We start from the raw sequence: 11,655 nt of genomic DNA on the forward strand, positions 1-11,655 counted from the left end.
CGACCTAATGCGTCATGGCCGATTCAAGTCAATGTACCTGCCAGTGTCCAAGGCGAACGTGAAAGCTACGCGCCAAACATACAGACTCGTTTTGGTTCGACCAGTGCTCTCGCAAATGTGAGGACATCATATACTTTCTTGTCTTACTTTTTGAAATGTTTAATTAATATCATACGTTGTTAAACTATTTCAAAAAATATTACGATTCCATAGCCACTACATAAGATTCGGAAATATACCCTAACTTTGCTAAGCCAAATATAGCACTATAAAAATAACTTAAGTTACACATATCTTTTAGTTTAGGATATTTATCTTTAAGTTATATTCCTTTTAGATGGTCCTAACCTTTCTAAAGCAATATCTGAATGTTGAATTTGCTACCTCGTCGCTAATATATGTACTCCCTGTGATCCATATTAATTGACGCATACTTAGTACAAATCTGTACTAAAGTGTACTAACTGCGCGTCAAAATTTGGACCCGAGGGAGTACATTAGACATTAATCAACTAAATATACTTGGTTTTAGAAAAGAGACTAATGTTACCACCAGTCAATCTTTTGACCAGATTTGAAGTGGTAATCATTATTTTTAGGTTGTGCGAAATATCTCTATCTAACAATTTGACAAAATATGTCCTTATAGAGCAATCTTGATTTTCTCACCGCTAATGAAATTAAAAAAAAGTTAAACATAACGCTAAACATGTTCCCATAGAGCCCTCCTCTTGTTTTCTCAGGTTTGCCCGACTCCGGTGAGGGAGGGGCGATGATGGTGGCGCTCCTTCAGCTTGCTCTAATACTCGTATTCGTCGGTAGATGGTCTATGAACAAGGATGTATTTTTTTATTGTTTCTTGTCTTCCTTTTACTGGCATGATGTTTGATGAATAGGTCCGAAGTTTTTCCTGCAAAAAAAAGTAAACTAGGCCTTTAATTTGGCCAATTTCTTTCTTTTATCATCAATGAATTTTCCCCTTTTGTTTCTCATATTATGTTGTGGAAATTTTCATATGAAATTTTGTGGTCTGATTTGATTCTTCTTACTAGTATTGTATGACATAATTATCTTCAAGAATTTTCCATCATTAGTAAATAGTGTATTTTCAGCCGGGGAGAAAGAGACACATCCTTAGAGTGCAATTTTTTTTAAGGACAGGCTCCTTGGAGCCCTTATTCCAAAATCTTAAAAAATGGTATTTCTGAGTTAAAAAAATGTTATGATTTGCAAGCTGCGCAAAAGAAAATCCAGGCCCAACAATTTTTTGGCCCATTTTCATGTACATATTTGTCATTTTTGTCTTTGCCACGTAAAGTATATTGTTATGAAACTTTTCTTGAACATGTTATACATGTATTTCCTTTTTTGTGGGAAGTTATACATGTATTTCTGTATGTACAAAAATTCTTTTTTTCTGCGCTATGGACATATTTTATTAAAAAAAAAGGCTCCATGGACCCGGTCCTCTATTGGGCATTTCCACACACCCTTATTCTTTCTTCAAAGGAGTTATATTCAGCTTCTATGCCAGAGGCGGAGGGAAAGATACTTGATAATCCTCTAAAAATATGTACTTAAATGTTTTTCTTAAAAACATTGCACATCCATAGTGCATCCATTGATTATTTTGTCGCAAAAGTTGAGATGGAAAAATAATTTAGTAAAATTCATACAAAAGTAGGTAACAAATTTCATGTTGACATGCACTAGAAGAAAAAGAAAGAAATCCTGGCAAATTGTCTCTAGTGCACGTGCACCTAAAATGTGTCGGCTTCATATAGAATTTCTTATACAAAACAAGTTTGCATGTCAACTTTTTTTTTCCATTGTCTACAAATTTGAAGGCCCACAAGCAGTGACGGACCTAGGGGTGTGGTGGTGGGGGCCATGGTCCCCACAAAGAATTTGAAAACTTCTTGTACTAGTGCATCTTATATGTATATTTAGTACTTTATTAACTATTGTAATATGTTTTGGCACAAAAAAAATGCTGCCCTTTATAATGTTGCCCCACGTTGATCAAATTCTAGGTCCGCCATCGCCCACAAGACATTAGACGCATATAAATGCCTTTCTTTTTCATTGATTTGTACAGATTTGAAACATACAAAAAAACACTTGACTGTTCCACATTTCAAAACAACCGCATCATAATAAGATTGGTAAGCGGAGTAAGAATCGTTCTTGATCTAAAGAGCATCATTCGTCGTAACAAGGAGGTCGGTTCTCTCCCGCGAAAAATAAATAAACAAGGAGGTCGGTCCATTCTTTTTCTTTTTCCTTTTCCTTTTCTCGAAAGCTGGAGAAATGGATCCCGCAGATCTGTGAGCTGAGCATTAGCAGCCCACACCTCTTTACAGCAGCAGCAGCAGTGGCAAAATGTTTTGAGCAGTGCTGAAATGGAATAAAGGGGTTGCAATTTTGTCACGTGTGCTGCACGTGCCGACCAAACACCTGCTGTGATGTAGAGGGCGGGACGGACAGACAGGCCAGGGACGGGGGGGCCTTGGACTACTGTAGGTGCCAGTTCTGAAGCTCGTGGATTGGGCCAATGGGCGCGCCTCGGCTGACGCCTCTGCTGCTCCTGGTGCTGCTCGCCGCCGCGGGGAGGGCGGCCACGGTGGCGGGGGCCGGGGCGCGGCCGAGCGAGGTCGCCGTGGGCGCGCTCTTCACCTACGACTCCGTCATTGGCCGCGCGGCGCGGCTCGCCATCGACCTCGCCGTCGACGACGTCAACGCGGACCGCACCGTGCTCGCGGCCACCCGGCTCAGCCTCGTCGCCCAGGACACCAACTGCAGCGGCTTCCTCGGGACCATCGAAGGTTTGCCGCTCTCTGCAGTCTGCATCCCCCCTCCCTCTCTATCTATCTCAGCTGCTCATGTTCATGTCGAGCTCAAGAACTGAAATTACAGTAATTTCGAGTGGAGAGATTCAACTTCGAGCAGCAAAATGCAATGGTTTCGAATGGAGTGATCAGATCAATGACTGCTAATGTAGCCCTGCTGATTTGTAGTAAATTGTTGATCTGCAGCTGCAATCTGCAAACCCTTAGAAAAACCAAAGTGGCTGTCACTACTTTGATTCAGAATGCCAGAACTAAGTTGCGCATTGGGAGCAGTAGTTGGTAGCCTTGATTGCTTGCTTTGCTTTCCACTTTTGCAGTACTACGTCTTTTATATTGTACTTAGTTAGTATCACGTGTTCTCTTCATCCGTTTTTATCCCTGGAAATTCATTAGACAATTGCTTGTGACATTCCCTCTTGGGTCAGGTAACACAAATTTACTGTACCTAAATGTCGACAACCAAGAAATATCCATTTCAACTCCAGTGGATTATTGGTATAGTGTCTCCATCTGTCTGAACTAAGGCCAAGCTGCCCTCTTGCCCATCATTTATACTAGTTTAATTGCAATAATTGCCTGCCTCGTGCCTCATGAGATGATTTGATAATGTTTGAACTGGAAACAGAGAGACCAACCGTTCGCTTGGACTTACGACGACATTGTCCTTTCTTGAGGCTTTTGCTAACCAGACTGTCTTGCTAATACAAGAGAAACATACAAAAAGCATGCCGGTGCAGTGGTACCACAAATGGCAAAACTTATGAACTTGCTTTATAGTATTCCGTATGGTGCAAGAAACGTGTCTCACCTACTTTGGAGAATCCGATTCTTCACTTTTTCTCATGCAAGATCTCTTTTTTCTTTTCTTTTTGTGTCATGTGTGAGCATCAGAATCAACAGATTTATCGGAGGTTGCTCCTCTTTGCTTGAAGCAGCATTAGTTTTCCTGTTTCTGTCAGACTAAAGTTTGCTTGATATGACTCAATTTTTCTTACCATTTGTGGATCCTAACTTTTGAGCAGAATGAGCACTTACAGATGTCAAAACTTAGCTTCGATTTATCAGATGTAGGTGCTGCTCTGTTGGATAGTCCGATTCACAATTTTTTTTTCCTTGGTTGCAGCATTGGAGCTAATGGAGAAAAATGTAGTTGCTGTTATTGGCCCACAATCATCTGGAATAGGCCATGTCATCTCCCATGTTGTTAACGAGCTACATGTTCCTCTTCTATCATTTGCGGCCACAGATCCGACGCTTTCCGCGTCAGAGTATCCTTACTTCATAAGGACAACCATGAGTGACTACTTCCAGATGAATGCCATTGCTAGCATTGTTGATTACTACCAGTGGAAAGAGGTGACTGCTATATTCGTCGATGATGATTATGGGCGAGGTGGCGTGTCGGCCCTCGGCGACGCACTTGCAGCAAAGAGGGCAAAGATTTCACACAAAGCAGCCATTCCTCCAAATTCAAACACACAGGTGATCAATGATGTGTTGTTCAGAGCAAATATGATGGAATCAAGGGTCATGGTTGTGCATGCAAATCCTGACACAGGGATGAAGATATTTTCTGTTGCCAACAAGCTCCAGATGATGGCCAGTGGCTATGTCTGGATAGTGACTGACTGGCTAGCTGCTGTCCTGGATTCCTCGGCGTCTGGAGATCTGAAAGGTATGAGTCATATTCAGGGACTGATTGTTCTTCGTCAGCACACTTCTGAGTCTGATGCCAAGGACAAGTTCATAACCAAATGGAACAACGCCGCTCGTAGCAGAGGCATTACTTCTGGCTTGAATTCATATGGTTTCTATGCATATGACTCTGTCTGGGCTGTCGCTCGTGGCATCGATAAATTTCTTGATAATGGGCAGCAGGTCAACTTCTCTACAGATCCAAGGCTGCACCGTTCAAATGATAGTACTTTGCAGCTGTCAACTCTCAAGGTATTTGATGGTGGTGAGCAGATGCTGCAGCAGCTTCTGCTCACGAATTTCACAGGCCTTACTGGTCTGGTGCAATTTGGTCCGGACCGCAACCTGGTACGCCCAGCATATGATATCCTTAATGTGGGTGGTTCTGGCTCCCGGTTGATTGGCTACTGGTCCAACTACTCAGGCCTCTCTGTCGCTGCTCCTGAAACTTTGTATCAGAAGCCACCAAATGCTTCTTCAGTTGCCCAACGGCTCTACAATGTCGTCTGGCCGGGTGATTCCACCACTACACCTAAGGGGTGGGTTTTCCCAAACAATGGCCAGCCTCTGCGCGTCGGTGTTCCGATCAAGGCAAGCTTCAAGGAGTTAGTGGCAGGTGGCAGGGGCTCTGATAATGTGACTGGCTATTGCGTTGATATATTCAACGCGGCAATCAGACTGCTTCCTTATCCGGTTCCTTGCCAGTTCATAACAATCGGGGATGGTAAAAAGAACCCTAACTACGACGACATTATTAGTATGATTGCTGACAATGTATGCTCGATCTCATTCTTCGTTCCGGTGTATGTATTTAACCATTTGTTATCAGCCCTCTGATCAGTTTCATTTTCACTAGTCTCTTGATGCAGCTGTAGGAGACTTTGCCATTGTGAGAAACAGAACAAAGATGGCAGAATTCACGCAGCCTTATATTGAGTCGGGGCTTGTGATAGTAGCACCGGTGCAAAGAGCACCTTCGAGTGCCTGGGCTTTCATGAAACCCTTTACATTGGAGATGTGGTGTGTAACATGCGCTCTTTTTATTTTTGTGGGGATTGTTGTTTGGATTCTTGAACATCGGACCAATGAGGAGTTCCGAGGCTCTCCGCGACGACAAATTATAACAATAATTTGGTAAACTTCTGTTGCTACATAGGGATGTATTCTATCCTATGCTTGCTACCAAGTCTGTCTTGAGTCTGAAATTCATGAGGCAATTTTTGTAAGTGTTACTTGTATGTTGGGAAATAATTGACTGACATTTCATTCTTATAATATTTCAGGTTTAGCTTCTCAACAATGTTCTTCTCACACAGTAAGTACACTAGATCCATCACATGATATTATGCTTAACTCATCCGTGGTGCCTTCCATGTTCTCGATGGTAACATGTTGACATGAAACTCGCTTCAGGACAGAACACCGGGAGCGCCCTTGGGCGGTTCGTGTTGATCATATGGTTGTTCGTTGTGCTGATAATCAATTCGAGCTATACCGCTAGTTTGACATCAATCCTCACAGTCCAACAGCTATCTACAGGAATAACCGGGATCGACAATCTGATCTCAAGTGGTTTACCTATTGGATACCAGGCTGGAAAATTCACCAAAAACTACCTGATCGAAGAGCTCAGTATCCCCGAGTCTCGATTAGTAGCGCTAAATACGATCCACGAGTATGCCGACGCCCTTAGACGCGGATCAGGAGATGGAGGCGTCGCCGCAATCGTCGATGAGATGCCATATGTTGAGATCTTCCTGTCATACCACTGCGATTTCAGAATAGTGGGACAGGAGTTCACAAAGGAGGGATGGGGCTTTGTACGTTCACCATCTTCCTTGCTCTAATCACTTTCTCTTGGTCACTCATCCACATTTCATCTCATTGTCAGGGAAACTACTTATTCTTCTCCGTTATCTTCTTCTTCTTTGCAGGCATTCCAGAGAGACTCCCCCCTCGCCGCGGACTTATCGACGGCCATCCTTCAACTTTCAGAGAGTGGCCAGCTCCAGAGGATCCATGACGAGTGGTTCACCAGGCCGAGCTGCTCCACTGATGACACTGAGGTGGGAGCAACCAGCCTTGGCCTTCGAAGCTTCTGGGGCCTTTTCCTCGTGTGTGCCCTGATATGCCTCTTGGCTCTGCTGGTGTTCTTCATACGGGTCTGCTGGCAATATAGCCGCTACTCTAGCTCTGAAGCTGCCGGTGAGCCTAGTGCAGCTGATGCTGTCGGCCCCACCGCCGCTGCCACCAATACTGTCGAAAGGGCGCGGAGACCGTCACGCCTTGGCAGCTTCAGAGAGTTGATAGAGTTTGTTGACAAGAAAGAGGCAGAAGTCAGGAGAACGATGAAGCGGAGACAGAGCGAGAAAGATAACCAGGCCGCTGGATCCTCGGATGCTCAGCCAGTGTCTTGACCAGAGGACGTTCTCTCTGACTTCAGCCCTTCAGATGACAAAACAGGGAAGAAAGCATGATACCGATAATATGTTGAATTGGGTTCTCGCCCGTAAAGAATAGCGCGGTGATCTAACTTGCTAAAGGCTTTGTTGTTATTGTAGAATGATCTAGGAATCCTTTTTTCATCAGCATTTTAGAATAATCTCTGATGTACATGGTTTGTACTACACCACTACTGAACAATTGTCTTCTTGGTTGGCTTGTTTCTCAAGTTGTGAAAGTGGTTTGCTTCAGTTGTATCTCTAACAAGCATCAATCTGTTTGGCTGACTATGATTTATGTGTTGAGACCATTGTAGAAGACAAATGGAAAGCAGACACAAAATAGATTCAAGATGTGGGGTATAACTCTTCTCTTTGTTATTCAAATGTCCGGGAGAGAATAAATGCGCTGGACATGCCTGTGGTGAATGATTATATGCAATCTGATGCTTGAAATTTTCAACTGTATTGAGTTTGTGTGTTGGTGTATCTATCGACGGTCTAAGCAGATGTGCAGAAGGCGGAAAAGTAGCATGTAACCATTTAAATCTGGTTCGCTATTTTTTCATTTCTTTCTATGAGCAGTTAACTGGAGTTTATGGAATACCTGAGACACAAGTGAAATCATTACTTAAGCTTGGTCACATGTGTGATACCATTTTTTCTATCCTTAGGTTTAACTTTTTTTGAGGGAATCCTTAGGTTTAACTTGATCAGACCATAATCCTAGAACTGGAGCAGGAGCACCTAACTGCAGAGAGTGTTAGAGATCTCAAGGGGCAATGGGTGAGGCCATTACCGGAGTCGAAGCGAGGTCCCTTGCCTGCTCATCACAGGCGTGATGAAGGGTCGGTTTAGACGATCATGGCAGGTACAGGCATCCTTCAGATCGCCCATATGACAGATGTCCTGCAACTTGTATATCTCATCGTCGCCTCGTCACTGTGAGGTGACTGACGGCAATGGAGATGGCCTTCCCGTCGTCCAATTGCCGGTAGGTTAGGGTGCCCCTGATCAAGGCGCATTAGTTGGGTGAGGGGCACAAATGTTGGCGTGTGCCTCCCTTTACGTTATTGCTCCCGCTGTCTGGAGATCAATCCATCAATCATAGCTTTGAATCATGGTCAAATGGACTTTGACACTTTGTAGTACTTAACAAAATCTTCTTACATCTGAAGATGCATGAGTGCATTACTACACCGTATTACAGATTACAGACTGCAGGCCAATGCCTAAATGGACATATGCTTACTGGCACCATCTATACAACAAGGTCATATGTAGATATATTTTTAGTGCCTGCAAGGTTGTTATTTCAGAAAAAAAAAGCTACTACATATTTTAGCACCTGCAAAGTCAGGATTTACATGCACAGAAAAAAAGGCAATTTCCTAAAATATATACATGGTCTCAGGAATCTTCTGCAAACTCTTCTTCCAGCGAGCTCCGTATCTACAGTGCTTCAGGAATCTTCTGATGATCAATTTTCAGCTGTCCTGCAACTTGTATATCTCATCAACATAGTCTTCGGTATCCCAAAGGAAGGAACCAAATGCAATGGCTTCAAGCAGCAGTCTTTTTAGGGATGCCGGATCAAGTATCACCGCCCCGTCAATCTCCGTGGAGCCCATCTTTTCTCCAAAGAGTGCCCAGCTGTGCTTCTCGATGAGATTACAAGCCTCGTTTGTGCGCAGCTTCGCGCATAACTCCAAGGTCTTTGGATCGAAGCCCATCATGTAACTCTTCAGGTCATGAGGATCAACGACAGACCGTGGTTTTGAGGAAGGCACCGTTCCCACAGAACCGCCAAAGGCCTCTTGCTGTTCCTTTTTACAGGTAGTTGCAAGTTGAGCATTGAGAAGCTGAATTGGCTGTAAAAATTCTTCTGACCGAGCAAAAGTCAGGTCCAGGCGATGCCTTACAGCGACAGATTTGAGGAAGTACCCATACATTATTGAAGCAGAATAGATCCGAGCTAATTGCAGCCTTTTGACACGAAGTGTTGAGCGATTGATCTTGGGGCCATTCCTGTGCACCCATCTGATAATGCTAGTCAAGTGCTCCTTAATTTGACCTAGCACCTCAGGTCCATGAATGGATTCAAGATCTGCCTCCCTTGGTGGCCATATATGTAATCTTCTATTACTGATGATTTTTGATAGATTCGGAACCATCGGAACCTCAATCTTGGAATATTTATGAACAATCAACATGTACATGACGTCCTCAATAGCAGTCCTGCACTCCTGGTCCTTCATTTCAGCAATTCTCCTATTTGTAATGGTTCCAGACAATATACTTAGTTATCCAGGAAAATATAATACAGTAACAAAAGTGAAAAGAAAAAAACAAAAAATCAGGTTGACGATATTTGCTGTGTCAGGAATCCAACAACTGCACCAGCTACTTAATGGATTCAGTTAAATCTGACAGTCTCTAAAAAAAGTTAAATCTGACATATGTAGGTCATGAATAAACACATGGCAAACATGGAAGAGAATCCAGGAGTGAATATAGGACCTTACTGTCCTTATTCTTTCATTTAAACTAACAATGACCCATATCTTGTCTACACTGATACTTCCTCCGTAAAGAAATATAAGAGCGTTTAGATCACTACTTTAGTTATCTAAACACTCTAATAGTTAGCCTGTCCAGGTTTATGCTCCCACCATAAACCTCTGGTGATACCCTTGTTTTGGATTTCAGCCTCACTTACAAGGTAAAACACTCGTATTACGCTCCAGGTGCTATGAGGTCATGTCGAACTGAAGTGTTTGTCATTCTAATACAAGAGCGCATTATTGTCTGTTTTCACAAATGTTGGAAATATATACAGAAAAACATTGGAAACAAATCAAATCAGCAACATTAAACTCTTCAGAGGCTGAGAGGCTGCGACTAAGGGGCTGTTTGGATTGTGACCATCTTTGCCATATGATTTTTGCCACACCTGCCTTACTTGAGTTGTTCAAATTGTTAGCCACACTTTGGCTTGCCTAAGGGAATCTTGCCACACTTTTTGTATCTATGACATGTGGGGTTCACTGCTCATAAAAGATTTCTTGCCTCAAGTGTGGCTAGAACCAGACACCTACCTAACTTGGTCAAACTTGCCTAAGGTTAGGTGTGCCAAAGTGTGGCTAGGAACCAAACAGCCCCTAAATATTTCCAAAATGGGCAGGCAGATATTACTAACCTGTGAAGACAGTCCTCGGAAGAACCGATACTATATTCCCAGCGGGTCAGCGTGTCTTTCCTTTGAATAGACAGTCGCTGAAGTTGCTTTGCTGCAGCTACTAGAAAAATTTGAGGCTGGTTCTTCAATAAGCCACACAAGAAGCTCCCTTCCCATGTTTGGGGCTCAAGTGGTGCATTGACACTATCAAATTCAGATTCATCACCCTTTGCGCCAGTAACAGTAGTCAGTAGCTTTCTGGTAGTGCATTTGGATTTCCGATTCAAGATATTTCCCTGCAATTTATAAAGTTGATAAGGCTGTGATCACAAGTCCTGCACATATATAATTTAATGATGATTTTAAACTAATATAAGAGATGAATCAACTTAAAGTCAGTAAGAATTAAATGCATGCTTGGTTTTGTTGCCCCAAATTGTCTTGCCAAAGAAGTTGCCAAACCCAGGAAATTTGGCCTCCAACTGGACTAACAATGCCCATAGGATGCTGGAGAAGCAATCAGTAAACTAACATGCCTTCCCAAAATTTGGCCTCCGCATTTCGCAATAAACAAATCACCACATTATTTGCCAAACTTTGGCATCTTCTGTCATTGTCAACTTGGGACAGTGAAACAAGCAAGCACTAAAAATTTATGTATGTCTGTGAGCTGGAGAGTGCAGAACATAATAATTTGAGTAGATTTCGTACAAATACATGCTTAGGGTTCAGTATCACAGAACTTAAGATAAGATCAGTTTTACAGAATTGCAGCTTCAGTCAGCTTCAGTTTCACACGATTAGAAAGTCAGGTGATGTATAAGAATCGTTCTGCATATCTGTCAGTTCAGGTGAATTTCTATTTCAAATTGGCTACTTGAGCAGTAAAATTTCTAGTAATTCCCGTTATACAGGTGACTGGTGTATTGGGCCTACTGGCATATCTGAACTAATCGCCAAGAACCCAGTGAATCGGCAACTATAACAAAGTCAAGAACCAAACTCCTCCCCAAACAAGGGGAAACAATTGTAAGCTGGCTCGGCACCTCAATTCAGATCATCCCTCCATCTACCCAAGGTTAAATTAAAATCCAAAAACGTTTTCAGCCCCATGAACCAGTACCGCTAGAAAATACCCACTAAGAACTCACAAAGGAGCACCAGTTAATCAGTTTCCTCTGATTGAACCCCGACTCTCCTCACCGAAACCACACCGAGAACAGAGGATAGAAATGAATAGGAGGTTGAAGAAGAACCTGCTGCCAGCACGGGGACGCGGAGGAGAGGTACGAGGGCCGGCGGGAGCCGCGGCAGACGGCGGCCGGCCCGCGGTCGCCGATGGCGGCGCGGGGGGCGGGGCGGAGCGCGGCCATGCTGTGGACGGGAGCAGGTGGCGACGGTGAGCCGATTCTTTGAGGATAACGCCGTGTGCAGTGTAGGGGTAAAGTGCACTCGCAGCCGTTCAACGTGTCGGACGGTGCACATCGGTCCT

The 11,655-nt window shown here is 43.5% G+C and overlaps 2 protein-coding genes across 3 annotated transcripts; one reads left to right on the top strand and one right to left on the bottom strand.

The window, feature by feature from the left end:
- Positions 1–2,479: 2,479 nt before the first annotated feature.
- On the top strand, positions 2,480–7,276 carry LOC123067785 (glutamate receptor 3.5). 2 transcript variants are annotated; one of them, XM_044490430.1, is made up of 6 exons: positions 2,480–2,825; positions 3,973–5,318; positions 5,401–5,678; positions 5,828–5,859; positions 5,958–6,364; positions 6,479–7,276. In XM_044490430.1, the coding sequence occupies exons 1-6, from the start codon at positions 2,555–2,557 to the stop codon at positions 6,959–6,961; spliced, it is 2,817 nt and encodes a 938-aa protein (XP_044346365.1). In that variant the 5' UTR covers positions 2,480–2,554; the 3' UTR covers positions 6,962–7,276. The 2 variants fall into 2 exon arrangements, with proteins under 2 accessions (XP_044346365.1, XP_044346369.1); XM_044490434.1 differs by lacking the exon at positions 6,479–7,276 and having other exon boundaries at positions 5,963–6,279.
- Positions 7,277–8,134: 858 nt separating this feature from the next.
- On the bottom strand, positions 8,135–11,655 carry LOC123067803 (UV-B-induced protein At3g17800, chloroplastic). Its single transcript, XM_044490437.1, has 3 exons — positions 11,420–11,655; positions 10,185–10,459; positions 8,135–9,256 (listed from the first exon to the last, which is right to left on the bottom strand). Exons 1-3 carry the CDS (start codon positions 11,534–11,536, stop codon positions 8,473–8,475), a joined length of 1,176 nt encoding a protein of 391 aa, XP_044346372.1. The 5' UTR covers positions 11,537–11,655; the 3' UTR covers positions 8,135–8,472.

The sequence above is a fragment of the Triticum aestivum genome, chromosome 1A, assembly GCF_018294505.1.
Source record: "Triticum aestivum cultivar Chinese Spring chromosome 1A, IWGSC CS RefSeq v2.1, whole genome shotgun sequence".
NCBI classification, from domain to species: Eukaryota; Viridiplantae; Streptophyta; class Magnoliopsida; order Poales; family Poaceae; genus Triticum; species Triticum aestivum.